This window comes from Crinia signifera, chromosome 9 (genome assembly GCF_055691185.1).
Source record: "Crinia signifera chromosome 9, ASM5569118v1, whole genome shotgun sequence".
Lineage (NCBI taxonomy): Eukaryota > Metazoa > Chordata > Amphibia > Anura > Myobatrachidae > Crinia > Crinia signifera.
Genome location: NC_139225.1, coordinates 21,373,525 through 21,398,904, shown reverse-complemented (window position 1 = coordinate 21,398,904; position 25,380 = coordinate 21,373,525). Strand labels below are relative to the sequence as shown.

At 47.7% G+C, this 25,380-nt stretch overlaps 1 protein-coding gene across 8 annotated transcripts in view; it reads right to left on the bottom strand.

The window, feature by feature from the left end:
* Window positions 1-25,380, bottom strand: part of DAB2IP (DAB2 interacting protein) — a 499,976-nt gene that overhangs the window by 184,324 nt on the left and 290,272 nt on the right. The window contains exon 2 of one of the 8 annotated variants that reach the window (XM_083161391.1): window positions 17,018-17,304. The exons of the other annotated variants lie outside the window; for them this stretch is intronic. Coding sequence (XP_083017517.1) covers window positions 17,018-17,019 — 2 coding nt within the window. The 5' untranslated portion in view covers window positions 17,020-17,304. The remainder of the gene's footprint in view (window positions 1-17,017; window positions 17,305-25,380) is intronic. 8 annotated transcript variants of the gene reach the window in all.

The window sequence follows — 25,380 nt, the reverse complement described above, 5'->3', positions numbered from 1 at the left end:
TGGTACCTGTGACGCCGCGCTGACTCTCACACATGTACCTGTAATGCCGCGATGCCTCTCACCCTGGTACCTGTGACGCTGCGCTGACTCTCACACTGCTACCTGTGACGCTGCGCTGACTCTCACACTGGTACCTGTGATGCTGCGCTACCTCTCACACTGGTACCTGTGATGCCGCGCTACCTCTCACACTTGTACCTGTGACGCTGCGCTGCCTCTCACACTGGTACCTGTGACGCCACGCTGCCTCTCACACTGGTACCTGTGAAGCCGCGCTACCTCTCACACTTGTACCTGTGACGCCGCGCTGCCTCTCACACTGGTACCTGTAATGCCGCGCTGCCTCTCACACTGGTACCTGTGACGCCACGCTACCTGTCACACTGGTACCTGTGATGCCTCGCTACCTCTCACACTGGTACCTGTGACGCCGCGCTACCTCTCACACTGGTACCTGTGACGCCGCGCTACCTCTCACACTGGTACCTGTGAAGCTGCCCTGCCTCTCACACTGGTACATGTGACACCGCGCTGCCTCTCACACTGGTACCTGTGACACCGCACTGCCTCTCACACTGGTACCTGTGACACCGCGCTGCCTCTCACACTGGTACCTGTGACACAGAGCTGCCTCTCACACTGGTACCTGTGAGGACGAGCTGCCTCTCACACTGGCACCTGTGACTCCGCGCTGCCTCTCACACTGGCACCCGTGACGCCGCGCTGCCTCTCACACTGGTACCTGTGACCCCACGCTGCCTCTCACACTGGTACCTGTGAAGCTGCCCTGCCTCTCACACTGGTACCTGTGACACCGCGCTGCCTCTCACACTGGTACCTGTGACACCGCACTGCCTCTCACACTGGTACCTGTGACACCGCGCTGCCTCTCACACTGGTACCTGTGACACAGAGCTGCCTCTCACACTGGTACCTGTGATGCCTCGCTACCTCTCACACTGGCACCTGTGACGCCGCGCTGCCTCTCACACTGGTACCTGTGACACAGAGCTGCCTCTCACACTGGTACCTGTGATGCCTCGCTACCTCTCACACTGGCACCTGTGACGCCGCGCTGCCTCTCACACTGGTACCTGTGACGCCGCGCTACCTCTCACACTGGTACCTGTGAAGCTGCCCTGCCTCTCACACTGGTACCTGTGACACCGCGCTGCCTCTCACACTGGTACCTGTGACACCGCACTGCCTCTCACACTGGTACCTGTGACACCGCGCTGCCTCTCACACTGGTACCTGTGACACAGAGCTGCCTCTCACACTGGTACCTGTGAGGACGAGCTGCCTCTCACACTGGCACCTGTGACTCCGCGCTGCCTCTCACACTGGCACCTGTGACGCCGCGCTGCCTCTCACACTGGTACCTGTGACCCCACGCTGCCTCTCACACTGGTACCTGTGACCCCACGCTGCCTCTCACACTTGTTCCTGTGACCCCACGCTACCTCTCACACTGGCACCTGTGACAACGCGCTGCCTCTAACACTTGTACATAATCTAATATGGATCATTATTTATATATATCTAGTGTCTATTTGTGTGTCTCCGAAACACTGCCACCTGTTGGCAGCGAGTCAAACTACATCTCTTTCTCTCGCACACATAAACAAACACAGAGGTAGTCATAAGGTAGCAGACTAGCTTCCGAAGCATTTGTTTCCAGCGGGCTTACTAGTGTTGCTATATATATATATATGTATATTAATAAATATAATAATATAATATACAAATATCTGATCATAACAAACAAAAAACAATCCTGACGTGGCCGGACCAGGATGTAAATGGCTAAAGTGCTAGTCCCTAGTGCACATATTACTGGGACGAGACACAAGAAAGCAGACACGCTCCCTGGGATTATTAGTCCTGGCTATATAGTGGCACAGCTGTATACATAACATCCATACCGCTGCTATGTATGAACCCGCCAAGCTATATTCTGCATAAAGCACACAAGCGCTGGTTGCCCTTAGAGGGAGGGTGGTGCTGTTCTTTCTTTCATCTCTCTCTGTCTTTGTAGAGGACAGGCCGGTCACTGGACAGAATGACACAAGTAGAAACACATTAGTTATTCAGAAACATCTGTAACCCAGCGTGAAAACGGGGAATTGTAGATGCGCTGATTCTATTTTATGTGGAAACTTGTGTCCTGTCGCTTGTTACTAGCTACACACTGAACCACATGCCACAAAATCAAAAAAGGGTTACAGAAACTTTAGCCCCCCTGGGACAGTATACACCAGGTCTGATTCAGACACGATCGCTGGGCTGCTTCAAAAGTGTGCCCCCCCTGTGCGCAGCAGCTGAGTTGCCTGTGACTGCGATGATCCACGCAAGATCAGGGCCGGCGCTGACGTCAGAGGTCGTCCCTTCAAACGCCTGGGTTCCTGCCTGTGTATTTCCTTTAACACTCCCAGGAAATGGCTGGGTTCCTCCTCCAAACGCCAGCCACCTGTCAATCAGCCTGCGTACGGCCAGAAATAAAAAGCCATTGCTGGCTTTTATCACAGGATGGCCTTGTACATGCGCGCTACGATCTGTGTACATGCGCAGTGGATATAAATATACTTTATATACTTCCACCCCAGATAACAGCAGCGATAACAGGTTTCCATGGCCCCTTCCCATCGCGCACAAGTAGAGCGGTTACTTCCAAAGTTTCCTTTGTGAACGTCACTGTTGGAAGATTGCACAAAGACCACATAAACCCAAGTCCCCCGGGAACACACAGCGGCACCTCCGGCCGGCATTAAATCAATATTTTGAGTCAAGCAGCGCAGATCAATGCATAGAACACAGGGAAGACTTCTGGGACGGTTCTCAGCTTTTCTTCCCGCTTTCCCCGTTGTCTGGTTTACAGGGAACAAATCTCTGTGTGATTTTTGTCTCTGGCGCAAAGAGGAGAAACGTGACTTTTTGTTTGCCTCCGCTTTAAAGCCGTTCTAATTGGGAGAACGGAAATTGCAGAGAGGAAGTGAATTTTAAAAATGATGGAACAGAAAAAAAGAAATGTTCTACCTTTGTATTGTTCTATTTTATCCTAACAAAATGTAATTCTAGCAACAGGGTGGTAGGAGACAAGTTAAGGGAACCTGTCAGGCACACACAGCGGACGGACGTTGCTTTTACTGTGTGAGATAGGTTGCATAATACACTTCATTGTCAAGCATTAAAAAGGCGGGAAAGTGGCACACAATTTGCTGTAACCATCAGCACATGTAACCTTCTTGCCTTAGCAATTAGGATTAACAGGTACAAGATATGAGTAGAATAAAACCACCAAAGAGAAACTACACAACTTCAGATACAGAGCTACCTGCTATCCTAACAGCAAAACCACACAAGTGATACACAGCCTATAGTTTTTGCTTTACTCTAGAAAAATATACTCACTAGGATACAGTGACATCACTGATACTGCAGCCTATAAAGACTCTAGGAACAAGTGACATCACTGAGACTGCAGCCATTTACTATGAGACAGTGACATACAATTTACCCGGGCCCGGGCCTGTCAGGGGGGCCCTGGTCCGGACACACACACACTTTTTTTTTATGCTGTCGGTGGCCGGTGCACGAGCGGCAGCAGCAGTCTAGTTTGTAAGAAGGGGGGGTGCTAGGTAGCAGCAATGTAGTTTGCAGCAAGGGGGTGCAGGGTAATAACGGTGTAGCAGTTTAGTTTGCAGGAAGGGGGGTGCAGGGTAGCAGTGGTGTAGTGTGTGCAGGGAGCAATGTAATGTGCGGGGAGGGTTACAGGGTAGTGGCAATGTATTCTGAGGGTGCAGGGTAGTATAGTATGTGCAGGGAGGTGGGTGCAGGGTATTGGTAGTGTATTATGTACGGAAAGGTGGCGGCAATAGTGTAGTGTGCGCAAGGAGTAGCGGGGATGTGTGTGGGGAAGAGGGTGCAGGGTAGCGATGGAAGTGTGTGCAGGGATGGCGTGTAAAGGTATTGGCAGTTGTGTAGTGTGTGTGGAGAGTGATGTTCAGGGTTGCATTGATGTAGTGGGGGCCGGAGGTACATGCAGAGATTCCAATCCTGGGATCCCCTAATAAAAACACACCTGTCCCCCACACCGGGTGTGGTATGACCCACCGACAGTCGGGATCCCGACAGTCATTATCCCGACGTCGGGATCCCGACTGCCTGGCCTCAGACAGCGTGGCGAGCGCAACAAAGCCCCTTGCGGGCTCGCTGCGCTCGCCACGCTGCGGGCACGGTGGCGAGCTATGACTGTCGGGATCCCGACTGTCGGGACCCCGTCCGGCACCCCCCACACCGGCTGCCCTGCACATTTACTTACATTGTAGGGTGGCCAGGAGCGGGACAGACAACAGTGGTGCAGGGGTGCCTGGTGCCTCCGGGCGCGAGGCAGCAGCAGAGTGTGCCCCAAAAATGCTGTGGTCACACCCCCTCCAGGGGGGCCCTGGTAAGTTGCTGTACCGGGGCCCAGGATTTCTCTTGGCGGCCCTGCTGTATTGGGACAGAGGTCTCTTCAAAATGTTGCTATAAGGTCCACAAAGTTCTGGTTCTGCCCCTGGTGTACACATTAATAACTATTTAACAATGGTGCTTTATTTAGAAATCCCATTCAGCGTAACGTATAACAGGCATAAACGTCTGCGGCAATAACATTTACAAACACAGATGTTCATGACAGGTGAATACTTACGGAACTATAGATATATTCCTACAGCAATATTACACCATCTTGGCAGCTTGCCACAAGGTATTTGTAACTTTATTATTAATTAGCTCATTCTGTGCAGAATTTTAGCCCCATTCACTTCGCGCTATGTAATATTCATGAAGTGCGCCGGGTGGAAACAGTGTAAAAATAAATAATCCCTTGAAACAAACACTTTGTTGTTGTTGTTTTTTTTCTCCATGAGATTTAATATTTTCTTTGAAGCCAGAAATAAAAGAGTTTAGAGTGAGGAAACCGGTAATTAGAACATCCATTACAGATACGGCCTACGTGAGACCATCAATATTCCCGACACTCGTTGCTGTGTGTTTCTTATTAAAGCAACTTGTCTTGTTTTTGTTTCGCGCCATCCATCTCACTTGACCCTCGATTGCTAAATCACTGTCACTATCTCCACAGCCAGGAGAAGCCCGTGCAGCACAGACTAACCCTCCAAACACTCAGTGATGGTTTAAAAACGACATAGGTTAACCTGGACATCATGGTTCGCTTTGCTCTGGGCACACTGCTATAATCTAACTCTATGCCGAATTGGATGGATGTCTAACTTTCACTACTGTTGATCTAGACGCTGTCCACTATCTTTAGGCGTCTAACTAGACGCGTTCGACTAACAATAGTCAACCATAACATGGTCAATCTAGGGACCATCGATCCGTCAACCGTATTCAAACTGGACATACTGCCTGTATTTAGGGGGTTATTTAGATGTGGTCGCTGCTATGTGAATTTGAAGAGCCCTGCGATCAAATAGCCGCCACCTAGTGAAAGCCAGCCCCTGTGCAAGTCTTCGTATAGCTTGCGAAAGTATGGCCAATCACCATACAGCTGCAAATCTATACGCAACCCACTCGCCATCAAATAATTTTCCTAGTCTGTGCGTAACCCAGAACCTACTCTTCCTGAGGCTGATCGAGGCCGGAGCTGATGTCACATAACCATTCACATCAGTCCCTGCCCCGGTGGAGCTTACAATCTATATTCCCTACCACATGTACACGCACACACACATTCTAGGGTTAATTTTGTTGGAAGCCAATTAACCTATCGCCATATTTTTGGATTGTGGGAGGAAACCGGAGTACCCGGAGTAAACCCACGCAAGCACGGGGAGAATATACAAACTCCGCACAGTTAGAGCCATGGTGGGGATGGAACCCATGACCTCAGCGCTGCGAGGCAGTAATGCTAACCATTACACCATCCATGCTGCCCATTGAGTTTAAATGCTCCCCATAACAAGTGCCAGCGATTGCCATGTATTAGAAGCAGACCTGCAAAGCTGTTAGCGTCGACTCTTCAATGCTAGTGTTGTGAAAGTAACACTTTACTAGGATTCCACTTCGCAGCATCACACTCTCGGCCTTAAGAGAGCAGGAGATTGGGGGTGGGAGAATCGATGCTTAGAGCATCAGCCTTGACCGCACTTTTACATCTGATAACATCATAGGGGCAGCACGGATGGTGTAGTGGTTAGCATTACTGCCTCACAGCACTGAGGTCATGGGTTCTATCCCCACCATGGCCCTAACTGTGCGGAGTTTGTATATTCTCCCCGTGTTTGCGTGGGTTTACTCCGGGTACTCCGGTTTCCTCCCACAATCCAAACATATACCGGTAGGCTAATTGGCTCCCAACAAATTAACCCTAGAATGTCTCTGTGTGCATGTACATGTGGTAGGGAATATAGATTGTAAGCTCCACCGGGGCAGGGACTGATGTGAGTGTTCAAATATTCTCTGTACAGCGCTGCGGAATATGTATGCGCTATATAAATAACTGGTAATAAATAATAAATGATTAAAATCTGTACGCACTCTGATGCTGTGATCGGACAGATTGACGGATGACGTCAAGTTTGTCACATTGAGTAGGGATATAAATGACGTCATCGGTTATGGTCAATGTAGAACGAGCGACTTTTGTGATGAAGAGATGGGATTTACAGGAGGACAAGCCAAGAGCGCATTGATTCAAACTATCAATAAGGAAATAATTGAACTGTATGTATTGTATGACGGATACATTAAGACAATGATGCATTACTGGGGCAGGGAGAGAAACCTTTAGAATGAAACTGCTACAGACACATACTGTATGTTGTAAAATGCAACAGTCTATCAGAGTTCATATGACCCCTCAGCACATATGTTATGTAGGCAGTGGCGTAACTATAGTGGGCGCAGGGGATGCAACTGCTATGGGGCCCGGCCGCTTGGGGGGCCCGAGTACCTAGCAGGCAATCCCCTTCATCTATAGTTATGGCACTGATGGCAACCTTATTTTTTATTATTTGATAGTGTGGTGCTGCTGTGGCGCTGAGTTTGATGCCAGCCTAAGGGTCTGCACTTTCAGTTGTACCTGGTAGGAGGAGCCTCGGTGGTGGTGTAAAGCAGCAGGCTGCGTACAGTTCATAGAGTGATGCTGCAGCTACTTTCTAGTTGCCGGACGCTTCCTGTGTAACAAGCGTGCGCCCAGCACCTCCATTACGCGAAGAGTGAGTAGTTTCATATGTGCCGCACTGCTGCAGCTCTGTGCGAAGGGACGCTAGAGGGAGGACAGCACAGAGCTCCATGCCAGCGCTCGTAGTGCAGCGTCTGTCCACTAAAACAAAGCTAAGAGCAGGTAACTGGGAGGGGACGGGAGTAGGACCCAGGATGGAGGGGCGCGCGGCTCTGGATCTAGTGGGTAAATTGCTACTCATCCTGCCTACCACCCCCTTGCTCCCACCTCTCCCCGCTGGAAGTCAACCTGCCTGCGTCCTCCGTCTCACCTGAAAACCCCCAGGACAACTTCCCCCACCTGCATTTCCCTGCTGCTCCCCCCAAGTGACAGCCTACTTACCCTGCCCTTTTGTATGTGCCTGCAATCCCCCCTCCATGCAAGTGGCAGCCTGCTCGTTACCTTCCAATACCCCCATGACAGCCTCCCCCCTCTCCCATTTGCACATGCCATCTCACCCAGGGGCACTGATTACCTTTTTGTCCGGTGGGTGCTTCAACAGACCCCCCCCCCCCCCAGACTCAGCAGCTGCTCGCTGTCGTATATCCTGGCAGCGGCAGTGCCGCAGCGGGGTCCCAGCAGCGGATATGCAGTCAGCAGCAGGGTCCCTGCGGAAGATGGGAACTAGCAGCGACCCCCCCCCAACCCCTGCAATTAACAGCCTGCTCTCTCTAGAGTGTGTGCCTGGGACAGCCCCTGCAAGCAACAGCCTGCTCTCCATGCTTTCTCCTACGTAAGACTGTGGACCCACTCCTCTTTTGTTTGTTTTTTTTTGGGGTGGGGGGGGGGGGGGCCCTATCAAGAGTTTGCTATGGGGCCCTCAAAGTTCTAGTTACGTCTCTGTATGTAGGCATTGGGCTGTACATAGGTACAGCTGACATCACTGCCCGATGTCACTGCCCGATGCTCTGAGGCAACCTTACCTATACATGAACCTTCGCCAATGATGGGGGTAGACCCCACCAGGCTGCGAATGAATGATACTGTGTAACATCCATTCGAGTGCCCTGCATGCAAATTTTGGATCTTGGTGCCACCTTACGCATTCAGGGCATGATGCATAAGTGGTAGGACTTCATGACTACAGATTAAGGGCCAGATGCAATAAGCTTCCAGTGGAGAGCGATAAACAACCAGCCAATCAGCTCCTACCTGTCATGTTGCAGACTTGGTTTGAAATATGACCGGTAGGAGCTGATTGGCCGGCTGTTTATCACTCTCCATTTTATCACTTTTTGAAGCTTAGTGCATCTGGCCCTAAGGGGTAAATTTACAAAGATTGGAGTTTTATTTTACATGGGATGTTGCTATAGGCAACCAATCAAATACTATCTATTATCTTCTAGTCTAGACAGTGCTAAATAAATAAGTAGATTGCGGTGTGAAATAGAACTCCCATGTTAGTACATTTCCCCCTAAGAGACATAAAAGTAAGTAGAAAGAAGACTGTTCCATTGACTTAAAGGGCCTACACATGGTAAGATGCTACTGTACATCGCTCCGAACGCTCAGCAATGTGTCAGCGCTGTGCGATCTGTCAGGGTCAGTGTTCTCTGGTGAGAACACTGGCCCTGTCCAGCATGCTGGATGTTAATCGTCGGGGGATAGCTACTCGCAAAGGATGTGCATCGGAATCGCTATGGCCCTACACACAGAGCAATGTAGGGGCATATTCTAAGAGATCTAAGAGATATGGTCAGTACCACTTCATCTATGTTTAAGTCTAGATGCCTCTGAGATAAGACACCTCTAAAGGTGGCTGTTATCTGTCTGTAATAGGTCACAGGTTTGAGAGTTCGTCTATCTGTCCCCGGTGAGTGTGTGACCGGGCAGAAAAGTGAAATCAGACATGGGAACTGTCTGCAGTTTGTCTTTATATTAAATGCTACCATCTCCCATAAACAAAGCCTTTGGATATATGTCTACTTAGCAGCACTACTTATGCCGGAATGTAAATTAGCCGTTCCTTTGTCCTTTCCCCTATCTGAGATTTGTTCCTGCCGGTAATGAAACCGCCGCGCTCTCCCATGCTCCAGTCTGTTAGTGATGTTCTCGCTGCCTCGCGCGCTAGGATTTACTGTACCGCCGACATAATCCCCGAAACGTGATCACGAATCGAGTTCTCCCTCAAACACGTCTCCTGCTCTAGATTCCAAACACAAATAACAAATAAGTTGCACTTACATCCAGTGCTGTGATTCCAGCAGGAAAGTTAGATGCAAAGCTCATTTAATGACTGCATTGTGGTAGAACATTGCGTTCCGGGCCTGATCTCCTATTCGGAGTGGGCATCTCGGGGTGAGTTCTGTGCGCCTGTGATGTCACAGGGTAATCAGAGTGGATTACAATGGGGGATTACATGTTATAACACTGACACGCAGGAGAACACAATAACCTGCAGTGTGACATGACCGTCGTTTTCTTACACTGTGTTCTAGTAATCCGGATAGCTATTGTGCGGTTCTGTATTCTGTATATAAAGAACACATAATTCCTGAGCTAGGGGGGCCGGAATAGGACAGAGAATTACCTCTGGGGCTTTGGGAGGGTAACTAGATGGTGTATCTATAATAAGTGCAGTCATTTTTCGTATAATTACCCTCCCGATTCCAGCGACGGTGGCAGGACCATTTTTCTGGCGATCTGCGCGTGCGCAGTGGGAGTGCTCAGAATCCATAACGCCGCACTGCCGATATAAAACACACTAGTGCTCAGACCCTACCACTCCCGACGCTACCGTAGGGATGGCCATCGGTTCAGTCGCCAGCGATGGTTGCCATCCAGACATCTGCATCCAGACATTGACAGTTTTAGCTATCGATGGATATTCATTCTCTTTGACTGACTGGCCCACAGGCCAATCAGAACATGGGGACGGGGCTATGCTCAGTGTCCCGGCACCTTGAAGAAAAAAAAGAAGAAAGAAACATTGTTTCTACTATGCCACCAATGTAGGAAAACCATCTAGTTCTCCCCCATAGATGGCAAAAGTATTCAACATTGGCCATAAACTATCGATGATTTTGAATCAACGATGGTCGATGGCCATACCTATGCTACCGTAACTGCTTCCGGCAGAGAGGAGGGGGTCCGGCCGGAGGAGGCTGTACATGGGCCTCCTCCTCTCTTAAAACGCCTCTGGATCAACTGTCAATAGGTCGACACCATATTGTCGACAAGCACAAGGTTGACACAAGCACACATGTCAACACATAAAAAGATTGACATGAGAATGCAGGCGTGAAAGGTTTCAATGGGATCTCTCGTCCAGGTGACTCGTCATCATTGGGAACCCAGAAATACTCTGGGAAGAACGGTTCCATTAGTGGCGATGCACCTGGGGCTACACTTCTAGTCTTCCTACCTGCCGTAAGTTTCCTTCCAAAGCCTTCAGCAACGATTCCTGACTTACTGAACTAATAAGGGCCGTGTAATTAAAATACGTGCGGCTGCCTCGAAGTTTTAACTTTTTTGGAGACTGGAAACGAGGAAATGAGAAGAGATAAAACTGTAGCATCCTTCAGAAGGATGAAGCCGGACAGGTTGGCAAAATATCACATTTCAATTTCCTGTGGAATGAAAAGATGTGATGTAATTCTAGGCCCGTTGTCACATTAATAGCACCGCCGAAATGCTTATGCTGTCTTTTATGCTACGGAAAATTATAATGGCTTTCGCCGGCAGACTTTCAGCCGTGTAAGAATAAATCAAAGCTTCACAGAGTGTTACTTGATACCACCGGTATACTGCCAATATACAGAACAGGTTCCTTATGGCTTCAGGTGTGCCAAATAGCCCTTCTCCGCATACCAGGACCAGGGCGGTTCTGCTACACAGCAAGTGGTGTTTTCCCCGCATCTGAGATGCAAGTAAGGAGCATGCTGTATAGAAGAACACGCTTCCCTACAGCTCTCGTGGTGGCTGCAGCGCACGCGGCGTAGCCCCGCCTTATGGCGTCTAGACACTAGATGTACAAGGACCCATCTGTACTCATCTGAAGACCTTTTCTGCACCTACAGATACCTGCCACAAAGCCACAGGAGTGTGGGGTGGACGATGCAGCAAGTGCAGGACTCCTAATTAGCGTTGCACTTCTTCGCGTTCCCAGCTGCGCTCGACACAGTTTAAAGTTCCCAAGGAGCCCGCGTGGATGGTTACATATCGAAGAAAAGCATGTCGATCTTGTCATGTGTCGGCTATATAGATGTCAACCTTATGACATGTTTAGTACATGCTGCCGACCAATAGGGCCATTGGCTTACTTTGTTATACACCCCTCTCGGGATACAGTACAACTATTAACAAGGGTGCCTAGGCTCCGTGATGCCGCAAACCAGGAAACTGAGGACATTACGGTTCTTAAAACGGGATTTGGTCTACAGCATTATGGTCAACAGTCATTAGTTCGGCATGAAATACCGCCTGTCGGCACATGTCGGCTCAAAAAACAGTGAAAAACCCCATGTCGACTTTTGACTGTCGAACTAGACAATGTCGAACTAACGACCGGTCGAACTAACGACCTGTGAAACTAGTGACCTTTTGACCTAGAACCATGTTGACCTTTCTCATGTCGACCTAGACCCATGTCAACCTAATGGTGTCGACCATAATGCAGTAGACCAAATGATCCCAACCCCTTAAAACGTCTTTTTCACTTCTGATTACTTCACAGCTTTACAAATATACAGCACAGTTTTGTGATTTTGTATTATTAATGGGATTGAACAAGCTGCGCATGCACAGAACAGTGGGGGTTATTCAGACCTGATCCCATTCGGATAGCTGCCACCCCGTCAGAGTAATTCCACCCCATGCAAGCCACTTACCATTGAAGGGTTTCCCAGTGTGTACTGTCTGTACGTAGCCCAGGACTTACTCAGTGGCTGCAATAGAAACAGGCTGATCGGGGCTGGAGCTGACGTCACATGACTTCCCCTAAAACACCGTGCCACGCCTGCATTTTCCCAGACACTCCCACAACCGCCGGCTTCCTGTTAGTCAAACTGCAGCCGGCTTGCGATTAAAAAAAATGCGCCGAAGTTTGTTGCTGGCTGGCATTGCGCACTGCAGCCCATAAGCATGCGCAGACATCCGATAATCGGCCTCCTTGCGAAATCGATCAGGCCTGAACAACCCCCAGTGTCCGCTGCTTATATCAGTCATTCCCGTCGTAGATTAGAACATTTGAATCTCGCTCCTGACATTTCGATCAGATTCTATAGAATCACTATTACGAGATTTATTAAAGTGCTGTGTAATAAGTATTTTATGCAGATCGCTCAGAAAATGTTTCCCAAGCTCGGAATTCATTATTTGCCGCGTATGTTCATTTGTTTTTCTGTAGGCTAATTATACAGTCATTGCTTAATTAAAGATATAGAGAGGGAGGTCGATAATTAGAATTAAACCCGATCGAAGGAGCCCATTAATTTTTAAGAAGCGACGTCTAAAACATTAAAACGGAAATGCGGATAAAGAAAACAAAAACAAGCAGTTCCTTGGCTCTGTACACAACGCTATGGGGGGAAGCAAAGATCCCAGATATACTGTACAGCAGGGGTGGACATTCATACCAGTCACATGGTGGCAAGTTATGATCTTACTATTTAGGTAAATCAAACAAGCTTCTTATAGTCCCAAATGTATGATTCAGCAACGTCCAGAATAGGTAATCTTTGTGTTTTTCTCCATCAAAGACATGAAATAAAAATACAAAAAAATACAATGTGTAGTTTTGTTTGTATAGCAGACTGATACGGGGATCCCCAAGGAAATATTAGTCCTTAATGTAGTTTTTCCTTCTCCCACCAGTGTTCTTTCGGATCAAACAAGTATAGGTTCACCACGTGTCACCCACAATGTACTGCTCTTACATGTATGCTTACATGTAAAAAACACCGTCTAAGCATATAAAGGTTTCTTTCCTCTGGTATGCGTACTTGTATGCTTACTTGTAAGGTATGTGACTCCTCCTATCAAGGTATCTTTACACGAACTCCTCAGACAGCATAATGGTCCAAAAGATGCAATTTATTGATACAAAGGCAGGTATCTTTCATAAAACACGGGTAATAAAAGTCCAAAAGTAAAACAGAAAAGCTAACAGCACAGCACCAACGCGTTTCGACTCTGGGGTCTTTTTCGACCCCAGCGTCGAAACGCGTTGGTGCGGTGCTGTTAGCTTTTTTACTCAGATCCTATGTCTACTAACTGACTACTGAATCTGGTGAGCATTTTGAGGCCTCCAATTACATCTAGGTTCCCAGTGAAAGTGTTGGTGGGTGTAGTCAAGGTTTTCTGTTTTACTTTTGGACTTTTATTACCCGTGTTTTATGAAAGATACCTGCCTTTTTATCAATAAATTGCATCTTTTGGACCATTATCCTGTCTGAGGAGTTCGTGTAAAGATACCTTGATAGGAGGAGTCACATACCTTACAAGTAAGCATACAAGTACGCATACCAGTAGAAAGAAACCTTTATATGCTTAGAGGGTGTTTTTTACATGTAAGCATACATGTAAGAGCAGTACATTGTGGGTGACACGTGGTGAACCTATACTTGTTTGATCCAAAAGAACACTGGTGGGAGAAGGAAAAACTACATTAAGGACTAATATTTCCTTGGGGATCCCCGTATCAGTCTGCTATACAAACAAAACTACACATTGTATTTTTTTGTATTTTTATTTCATGTCTTTGATGGAGAAAAACACAAAGATTACCTATTCTGGACGTTGCTGAATCATACATTTGGGACTATAAGAAGCTTGTTTGATTTACCTAAATAGTAAGATCATATCATTATTTTGTACCTGACTATTGGGCGCTTTTTCCTACCTATTTACCATTGTTTATTCTTGACTGGGAAGGTAACTCTCAGTTTGGTTAAGTGCAGCCCTCCTTTGCGCCAAGGATTATATTGCCTTTTACTCTATTTACAACATGGTGGCAAGTTGCTTGGCAACACCGGGCCTTACGGAAAGTTGTGTCCTGCACAAGTATTCGTTTTACAGGACTTACTTTTCAGCTGAACGGTCTTCTTCAAATTTGGGGCGGGTGCTGATGTCACCCGCCCACCCCGAGCAGGCACGGGCACGCCTGCGTTCGCTGGGGTCTGCTCAGCATTCGGCACCATCCCCAGAAAGCCGCCTGCCTGTCAATCAGGTAGCGAGCGCCCTGGCGAATAAAAAGTTGGCTGCGGGGTTCAACACAAGCACAATATCGCATATGCGCAGTTCCGCAACGTCGGAGATGGGGCTTAATATGCTGCTCCAACCGTATTGTGTCATTTTAGCATTTCATACAAACCAGGATAGGGGAGATCCGCAACACTCTTCTGGAAGTGTGGGAGACCACCGGAAAAATAGGGATTCTCCCCCGCGCCTTCCTGAAGAGTAGGGTAAGAATGCTCTGCACTAGTTGTATACATCCTGCTGCCGCTACTGAGGGGGTCACATGTGCGATAGGAAAGCTTCTGGGAAATCGTGGGCGTCGACTTTCTCCTGTATATGTGCACATGCTCAGTAGGTGCTGGCCCAGTGCCAATGCCACCTACCCAGAGACAAGCGGAAGCTCTGGCACGTGTGCAAGGGTTGATGCCCATTCGCAGATGGCACACAGGCCCACTCCTCTCATAGGATGCACCAGTTTCGGAAAAGAAGGAGGTGGGTCATTCACAAACTGTGGACTCCTGTCCGGGACTGCAGTGTCCCTTAGGGCACTATTACGGAGATTTATCAAACCTCCTCAAGAGGAAAAGTGGGTATTCTATAGATTGTAAGCTTGTGAGCAGGGCCCTCCTACCTCTATGTCGGTTTGTTACTAAAGTGAAGGATTTCTGAAATGGACCAATCAAATTCTAGTTATTATCTAGTTGCTATAACCACCGTCTCCGTCTCAGCGAATCGGAGAGTAGAGGGAGCATTGTTATACTGTGACAGCACAGAACAGTGGGCCGACCGGTAGCAAAGCAGAGAGGCTTATGATGAAAAGGTTTTTATTAGAGGCTCATGTGACATTGGAATAAGATTCAGCGTCCCGTCCGTCTTGAAACCATCGCACTTTACGAGTTGACAGCTGTTTGAACCCACACTGAGGGATGGGCTGTTTACTATTAACCGTCAGGCACAACATATAAAAACCAATATGAAAGGAAGTGATTTCACAAGAGATCAAAAGGAAGAGAAAGGATATCACCTGTCGCCGTGCGACGAGAGAACGTTCCATTCACGCATCCATTCCGAAGGAGAAAGGCGGCATGAAAGTATACCGCCTATTATTTCATCAAATAATTGATTCATCTAGTAATATTTCATAGAGTATATTTAGAATATCTTTTGACCTCGCTCTATTCGATCGGAGAGAACCGTTACACTCCGCGCCCGCTGTGGCGGACTACAAAACACAGCATTCCGTGTATGGCCACTGGTCTGCAGACTAGGGGGCTACTCCATAACTGCATATTAAATAAGGAACCCGAATTATACTGCAATAATGAAGTGACCAATGTAAGGGCCTGATTCACACTCAGTGATAAATTTGTAAAAGTCACCACGCTGCCGAGCCCCCCCTCACACACCTGACTAAAGAGGGTCTGATCAACAAATCCTCCAGGCTGACCCTGCGGTGAGGAATATTTGAAGTTCGGGACTGGTACAAATTGAAATGAAACAAGTTAATGTAGTTGAAGTCAGCAGTGAAATAAGTCCAAATGACATTTATAAATAGAAGATTGTAAGTGGCACTTATAGGAAATGATTTATCGCCGGCCCATTTCCTGGCTGCTGGTATTTCGGTCTGTGGCAGAGGATATATTAATGGAATATCTAATAGGAGCCTGTATCTACAGCCAGTCAGGAACACAATCCTGGTGTAAGACAAGTGGATCTTCTGACCTCAGAGCAGCTCTTAATGGGATTCAGTCAATACCTGACCATATTTAATTTACAAGCGAAAATTAAGTTCATTTTTTGCTAGTGTGACTATAAGATGCAGCCAGTAGGAACATCCAGATATAAATAGGCTGCTGTAATGGGTATACATAGCCAGAGAGGCACCAGTTCAGGTCCAGATTCCAAAATGTGTCTTATTGCTCTGCACATGCAACTACTCGTGACCGTGAACGCTGCTCAGGAAACCTCCTAACAAGAGTATCCAACTAATAACCCATCCAATGGGAGTATCTAGCTAACAACCAATCCAAACAGGAGTATCTAATCAATAACCAATCCAAAAGGAGTGTTTTTAAAACCTCAAAATGCACGTTTACCCAAAATGCACGTGGCACTGTGCACCCTTACGCTGCCCCCTGCCCCCCACCCCCACAGTGCTGTTATGCCTCTGAGATCTTTCAGTGTGTGCTATCATGTGTAATGGGCATTATGGTGTGTGGTATAATGTGTAAGAGGCAATACAGTGGGTGCCATAATGTGTAAATGTCATTATGACAGAATATGTAATGGACATAGCAGAATATGACAATGTTTAATGGGCATAATCCTAGTGCAGTGTGCACTTTTTTTTAATATATGTATATATATATATATATACATATATATATATATATATATTTATATAGATATATATAGATATATATATATATCTATGTATATATATATATAGATATATATATATAGCAACAAATTTGCAGATGGCACTCACAAGGTTAAACAAAGTCTGCACGGCGGCAGCAATGATATGAACAAACAGAATCAACACAGGCTTGTGTCAACGTTTCGGGCAAAGCCCTTTATCAAGACATACAGCACAGCAAACAGGGTACTTACATTTATAGTGAACAGTGAAGACAGGGGACACCTCGTGCAGAAATCACCAGACCAGCCCGGGCGGGTGTGGAGTGACGTCATCTGGCGCACTCCATCGGGGAAAGCGGGGTCACCGGGGGCGTGTTACATTAACCCCAAGGCTTGGTTGCTAGGCAACCATGAACGCTACAAAGCGCTAAGTAGTGATGAGAAGGAGACGGCTGAAAGCCGTGTGTAGGGAGAGCGGGTACAACGGGAAGCGTCTGTGGTACTGCGAACAGCCGGCTGCTGATCTCTGCAGCGAGGTTCTGAAATACAACGGGACAGATGTGAATAATACGTATAAGCATATAAACATGTACATAGCAACAGCCGTGATAGCGCAGCTGACAGCATGCGCTGATGCTGCGTGCGGACACAGACAAAGTGACAAGACAACATACTTAAAAAGGGCAGGAGAGTAACGGTGGTCACTTATCATGAAGTGACAGCTAAAGCACATCGAGATGAATGAATGGGCAAACTGTGCCCTAGTTAACAATACGATGCAAGTAGCGGGCATACGGGGAAAAAGAGGAGGCGGGAGACGGAGGGGTGGGCATGGCAGTGCTAGCCGAATATGGTGGAACAAGCACTGAATGCGATGTGTCCTGTGCGGTGTGACAGTGGATGAGAATACTAAACGTGAGCATGGAAAGATGACAATGACAACTGCAGTGATAGCACAGCTGACAGCGTGCGCTAGTGCTGCGCGAGAACAAAGCAAATGTAAAAGGTCGACATACTAGAAAAGGGCTAGAAAGTAACAGTAGTCACTTTATCATGCGGTGACAGCTAAAGCACATGCGAACAGAGCCTATGTAAAAGGACGACATGCTGCAAATGGACATGAGAGTAAAAGTAGTCACTAGCCCTGAAGTGACCGCTTAATAAATGGGCAGACTATGACAAGGTTAACTATGAGATGCGGTAGCAGGCGTGAGAGGAAAGGGGAGACGGGAGACGGAGAGGGGGACATGGCTATGTTAGCCGAATATAATAAGAAAAAGCACTAGATGTGATGTGTCTAGTGCAGTGTGATGGTTTAAGAAGAATAAAGCTATGATAACGGCATGTATTGAGAGAAAAGTTGGTTATAAAGTGTGGTGTGAGGGGGGGAGAAAAGAGTGTATGGAACGGTGATACTAAGGATGTGCAAACGATCTAATAGAAAAGAGACTAATGTAGGAAAGGGTGATCATATAAAAATATTCTGAGTGAAAACAAGTTGAAAGGACAGAGGGGGCCAAAATCATGAGTGTGCAGAGGATAGGCAAGAGGAAACGTGACAGGTGATGGGGCTGAAGAGCTGTAAAGTGTGTGAGTGCTGGAGAGAGGTGTGGATGTGGTAAGGTGCGTCAAGCAACTTGACCTGTAAGTGTATGTGGAGGTGGGCAAGAGTGTCTATGTGTATGAAAAAGGGTATGAGGACAAAGAAATAGAAAAGTAAGTAGGGAGAAAAGGAAACATTTAAATAGCACAACAGGGAGCAGTAAATGCAGGCACACAAAACTGAAGGTTTTTAGAGGAAGCAAGAAAAGGGCAACATTTCATTAAGTCCATTGGGTTGCACAGTGTCCAATTGATGGATCCATTTGGCTTCAAGTCTCAATAACGCACGACCTCTGTCGCCACCTCTCTTGTTATCTGGGATGCAGTCAATAATCTTATATCTCAAGCTGGGGAGACTGTGTTGGAATGCCTTCCAATGTTTAGCTACTGGTTGGTCCGAGCCTTTGGTCCCCAAGGCTGCACGAATGCTAGATTTGTGCATGGCGATACGTTCCTTGAACTGTCGAATGGTCTTGCCGACGTAGAGGGAGCCACATGGGCATTTGATGTAGTAGACCACGTATCGGCTACTGCAGGTGAGGGGGTGGCGAATGGGGATTTTTGAACCAGTCCTGGGGTGCAGGAAGAAGTCTCCGGTCTCAAGACCGTTGCAGGTGACACAGTTCAGGCAGCGAAAGTTTCCATTTTTTCTGCGTAGAAAGGACTGTGGTGGGGCTTCTTTATGATTGGAAATGTCATTGTGCACCAACAGGTCTTTGAGGTTTTTACTGCGTTTGTATGCAGGCATTATGGCACAGTTTTTAAGAGCCGGGAGATGAGGGTCACAGTTTATAAGGGGCCACATCCTTTTGGCTGATTTGACCAAAGTTTGGCTGGCAGTCGAGAAACATTGGGACCATATGATTTTGTTGTTGTTGCTCGGGGTGTCTTTGCGTGTAAGCAAAAGCTTCCTGTCAAGGAGCAAAACCTTTTCTTTGGTGGAAAGGAGAAGTTTAGCCGGGTAGCCTCTGGCAAGATATCTGCAAGACATTGCAGAGATTTCTTTTTCGGCTTCTGTGGTACTGGAGCAAATACGCCTTGCTCTGAGGAACTGAGAGTAGGGTAAGGACCACTTGGAAGTGGGGGGATGAAAGCTACTTGCATGTAAAGCAGTATTCCTGTCGGTGGGTTTGTGGTATACCGTGGTGAGCAATTGTAAATCATCCGTCTGTGTAATGCGGACATCTAGGAAGTTGATGTCGGCAAAACTGCTGGTATATGTGAACTTGATGTCAGTGTCCAACAGGTTGATGTGATCCATCAATGAGCTGAAGCTTTCCTGATTGCCGTCCCAAAGCAAGATGATGTCATCTATGTAGCGGTAGTATGCTTTAATCTTAGCAGAGACGTCAGGGTCTGCGAAGAACAGATCTTTTTCCGTCTCAAACATAAAAATGTTTGCAACGCTCGGGGCTACACAAGAACCCATAGCAACCCCGGAGTGTTGCAGGTAATATCTGTTGTCAAAGAGAAAGTAGTTATTGGACAACGCCAAGTCCAAGAGGTCCATGAAGAAGGCACAATCTGGGCCTTTGTATAGTTCACTGTTGTAGACTGACCTTCTGACCGCTTCCAGACCTCTAGAGTGTGGTATGCTGGTGTAGAGTGACACCACATCTATGGTGCACAGAAGGTATTTAGATGGCAGAGGGGATAATGCTTGGAGATGTATGAGAAGGGTAGTCGTATCTTTCAGGTAGGTGAATTGTTGTTGCACGATGGGTTGCAGGAACATGTCCAAGAATTGGGCTGCAGTATAGAACAGGGAGTCTCTGGCGGCTATGATGGGCCTGCCCGGAGGGTGTACAGGATCCTTGTGCAGTTTGGGCAATGTGTAAAGAATGGGGGTTTTCGGGAATTCAGTGGTGAGCACTTGTTGTATCTCGGTGGGAATCGACCCGGCAGTAACTGCATCTGTTAGAAAGGTGTCAAGAGTTTTCTTAAAAGATGGGGTAGGGTCACCTGGCAGTTGGCGATAGGTCTGTTCATCAGCCAATTGGCGGAAAATCTCTTCCTTATATGCGGCAAGGTCCTGTACGACAATACCACCCCCTTTGTCGGCCGATCGTATAACAATGTCAGTGTAGTTGCTCAAAGCTTTTAATGCTTGTCTTTCATCACTGGTGAGGTTGGCCGGGGTGTGGGTTTTCTTGGTGTGAACGGCAGTAATGTTCTGTTCCATATGGCCCAAAAAGCTTTTGATGGCTATGTTGTTAGAGATGGGGTCAAAGACACTCTTTTTGTAGAGTTGTGGTGGCATGTTGTTGGTGGGAGTAGAATTGCCAAAATGATCACGGAGACGAAGTCTGCGTCCAAGTTTGTAGAGGTCCACACGGTCTTCCAATAAATTGGGGTTGTGGGTGGGTACAAAGGTGAGTCCTTTATTAAGGATGGAAAGTTCAGCTTCAGACAAAGGGCGTTTCGAAAGATTAAAGACTAAGTCCTCTTTTTTACAGATCTTTTTGGCCTGCCTGATGCACTGGCCTCCTCTGCGGGTTGGCTTGTGTTTGGCAAGGGGCCTCTGGATCTGGTAGCCGCTCCTGAAGGGGGTTTGCGGGGTTTGGTGCCTCTGTAGTTTTTTGACGGTTCAACATCGCTAGAAGAATGCTCACTTGATTGGTCAGTGTCGAATTTCGGTTTGTAAGACCGTCTGGGTTTATTTCTGCGGGATTGTTGTTGGGAATTCCCATAGGCCCAGCTGTACACCCTGTATTCCGCATAATCACGATTGACGGTTTCTTGTTTATTTTGTTTAAAGGTGATAAGGTCTTGTCGGTATTTTTCATATCTCTTATATATTTGGCTACATCTGTCACTCAAAGTGTGTCTAAAGCTGTAACGCTGGGTGGGGCCTCTGACTCACATGACAGAGAACCAGCCCAGTGAGCCCACAGTGCTCTGTTTGTGGACTTCCATCTTAATTTATGATTGTCATCACCTGTTTTAAACAGGGTAATTGATAAGAAAGGTGTTTAAGCACAGGTGATGGTAATCCATAAATTAAGAAGAAAGTCCAGAAACAGAGCAATGTATCCCTCCTGGAGAGGGTCATGTTGGGAGGTATGGAGGTGGGGGGCGCTCACCTGGTGTGTCTGGTGAGTAGCCCCTCCCCCCCCACCCATTCACGGCAACCCCACGATTAAATGGCACATGTAAAACAGTGACATGGCTATGGTCGACAATGAAAAAGGTTGACATGAGTTTTTGAAGATTTATTTTTCACTTTTTCAATGTTTTCATATTCATTCGCATGTGTCGACATGGACACCAATGAAGTGCCACACTTATGTCAACATTTACATGTGTTGACCTTTCTGTGTTGATTTTTTCTTGTGGCGATTCGCGGTACCCCCCGGCGACCCCCCTCCCGCGATTTACAGCACACCCCCCGCAATTCGCGGCGACTCCCGCGATTTGCGGCCCCACCCCGTGACACCCCGTTACCCCCCTCCCACGATTTGCACCAACCCCCCGGGCCCCCCCTCCCGCGGTTCGCGGTACCCCCCACCCCCCGTGCCCCCCCCACCGCGATTCCCCCCCCCTGACCCCCCCTCCTGTCATTGCGGCAACCCCCCGCCCCCGCGACTCACCCTCCCACGATCTACTGCAACGCCCCGCGTCCCCCCCTCCCACGATTCGCGGCACCCACACCCCCACCACGACCCCCCCTCCCGCAATTCACGGCATCCACCCACGACCCCTCCTGCCGTGATTCGCGGACACCCCTCACCTCCTCCCTCCCATCCACCCCCGCTCGCGATTCACGGTAACCCCAGGATTAAATGGCACATGCAAAACACTGACACGGCTATGGTCGACAATGAAAAAGGTTGACATGAGTTTTTGAAGATTTATTTTTCTTTTTTGAATGTTTTCATATTCATTCTCATGTGTCGACATGGACACCAATGAAGTGCCACACATTTACTGTACATGTGTTGACCTTTCTGTGTTGATTTTTTCTTGTAGCTATTTTTTTCCAGTGACAACTATGTGCATGTCAACCTACACATCATCAACCAATTCTTTGTATAATATATAACACCTGTTCTGTTTTACTGTAGGTGTTTTAAGTCAGATCTTTTACTGCTACTATTACTGTTTATGTAAATGCATTCTGTATGACAGCAACATCCTACCATCCTTCTACAAGAATATATAACCAACTAGGTGATTCATCGCGGCCCGTACCCCCCCTCCCGCAATTCACGGACCCACCGCGCACCCCCCCTCCCACGATTCACGCCCCCTCCCACGATTCACGTCACCCCCCGCACACCCCCCCTCCCGCAATTCGCAACCCCCCACTCCCGCAATTCACGCCCCCTCCCATGCTTTGCGGATCCCCGCCCTCTCCCGCGATTCGCGGACACCTGCGCCCCCTCCCTCCCTTGATTCACGGCACCCCCCGCGCCCCATCCACAATTCACGGCACCCCTAAGCCCCTCTTTAGTCCCCCATATACTCACACACCCCTATCACTACCCAGCTTCCTGCTTCCTGAACTGTAACTTCCACCACTGGGGAGTCGCTGACGCTGTTTTGCCCACATGCCCCTATCATGCCTCATAGCCCAGCCTCCTGCTCTCATGCACCCGAACTCCCACCCTGTACTGCCACACTGGACCCTCACCCACTGGCAGAAGCTGCACAGTATCTCCCACCCTCCTCTTTAGTCCCCCTTATGCCCACACACCCCTATCACTACCCAGCCTCCTGTTTTCCTGTGTCGTGACCTCCGCCAGTGGGGAGCCGCTGACTCAAAAACACCCTACTATACTATTGCACACACACACCTAAACAACATGCACACACAGCCCCCCCCCCCCCACACCCACAAATGTCACTGTACCATCCACACTATCAATGTACATCTTACTCTGTAACCGCTTTTTAATTAAACAAAACAATACACACCCCCTTCCACATCATATGCTCTCTATTTAACACATTTCACCTATAACTCAAGTTGCAATACAGGCATCTTTCATACAATTCTAACCATCTTTCTCATATACAAATGTTCACAAATTAAGGGGGCGCAGCCCCTTACGACGGTGTGAAGAGCGCCCGTAGGGCGCGATGAATCACCTAGTATATATATATTTATTGAGTATCTAATCCAGCAGGAGTATCTAAATAACCCATCCAACAGAAGTATCTAACCAATAGCCAATCCAATGGGAGAATCTAACCAATAGCATATCCAACAGGAGTATCTAACCAACAGCCAATCCAAAAAGGCATATCTAACCAGCAACTAATCCATCCGGTGTATCTAACCAGCAACTAATCCATCCGGTGTATCTAACCAGCAACTAATCCATCCGGTGTATCTAACCAGCAACTAATCCATCCGGTGTATCTAACCAGCAACCCATTCATCAGGTGTATCTAACCAGCAACCTACCAAACAGGTGAATCTAACCAGCAACCTACCAAGCAGGTGCATCTTACCAGCAACCTATCCAATAGGTGTATCTAACCAGCAAGCCATTCATCAGGTGTATCTAACCAGCAAGCCATCCAACAGGTGTATCTAACCAGCAAGCCATCCAACAGGTGTATCTAACCAGCAAGCCATCCAACAGGTGTATCTAACCAGCAAGCCATCCAACAGGTGTATTTAACCAATAACCCAATAAATCCTTACTGTGAGCAACGTAGCTAAGGCAGCTGGTATTCATTCAACTCCATAAGTATCGGCGCGCTGCCACATAATTGGAAAAGATTAGAAGTGGTCTCTGTTCAAACTTACTACAATATACGGGACTGTCTTCTTGTGACACAACGGGCACTGCCAGCACGGTGCCAGGGAAGGCTGCATTCATGCATGCCCACTACAGCTGATGACAGGATAACTGTGTACAGAAACATGTCTCCCTGGCAGAACAATGCCCGTGAGCTCGCTAGATGGCGGCAGTGTGGGAGTCGCCTCCAGTTTACATTCTTATGATTTTCTACTTTGTGCGCCCACAGATCCGGAAACCCATTTGCATTGTAAACAGCTTTAATTGATTTACAATTTTGCGGCATCAACACTCAGACTCCCGAACATTCATTCTCCAACACAGCAAAGGGGTGAAAAATAGCTATTCTGTACTCCTCATTAATGAGAAATCTATTGTTATTCTAAAAATACAGAATCCATGCTCGGTGGACGGGGTGATGTTGAAGCAATTATCGGACATTTCTGGTGAATATGTTTTACCTATAATTAATCCTCTTGCAATCATTCTAGTCTGGAAATTATTCATTGCAACATTATAACTAAATATATAAATAATACATAGGATAGAAAACAGTGTACACACACACACACACACACACACACACGCACACACACACATACACACACACACAGCTTTGCAATGGCTGGTTTATCAACGGAATAGTGTTCATTTAGCAGGTAGATTAACAACCCAGGTACATACTATATACTACTGCTCTCTCCAGCTGCAACCTAGGCACATATACTACTGGTCTCTCCAGCTGCAACCTAGGCACATATACTACTGCTCTCTCCTGGTGTAACCCGGGCACATATACTACTGCTCTCTCCTGCTGTAACCCAGGCACATATACTACTGCTCTCTCCTGCTGTAACCCAGGCACATATACCACTGCTCTCTCCTGCTGTAACCCAGGCAAATATACTACTGCTCTCTCCTGCTGTAACCCAGGCACATACAGTATACTACTGCTCTCTCCTGCTGTAACCCAGGCACATATACTACTGCTCTCTCCTGGTGTAACCCAGGCACATATACTACTGCTCTCTCCCAGTGTAACCCAGGCACATATACTAATACTCTCTTCTGCTGTAACCCAGGCACATATACTACTGCTCTCTCCCGGTGTAACCCAGGCACATATACTACTACTCTGTCCTGCTGTAACCCAGGCACATATACTACTGCTCTCTCCTGCTGTAACCCAGGCACATATACTACTGCTCTCTCTTGGTGTAACCCAGGCACATATACTACTGCTCTCTCTTGGTGTAACCCAGG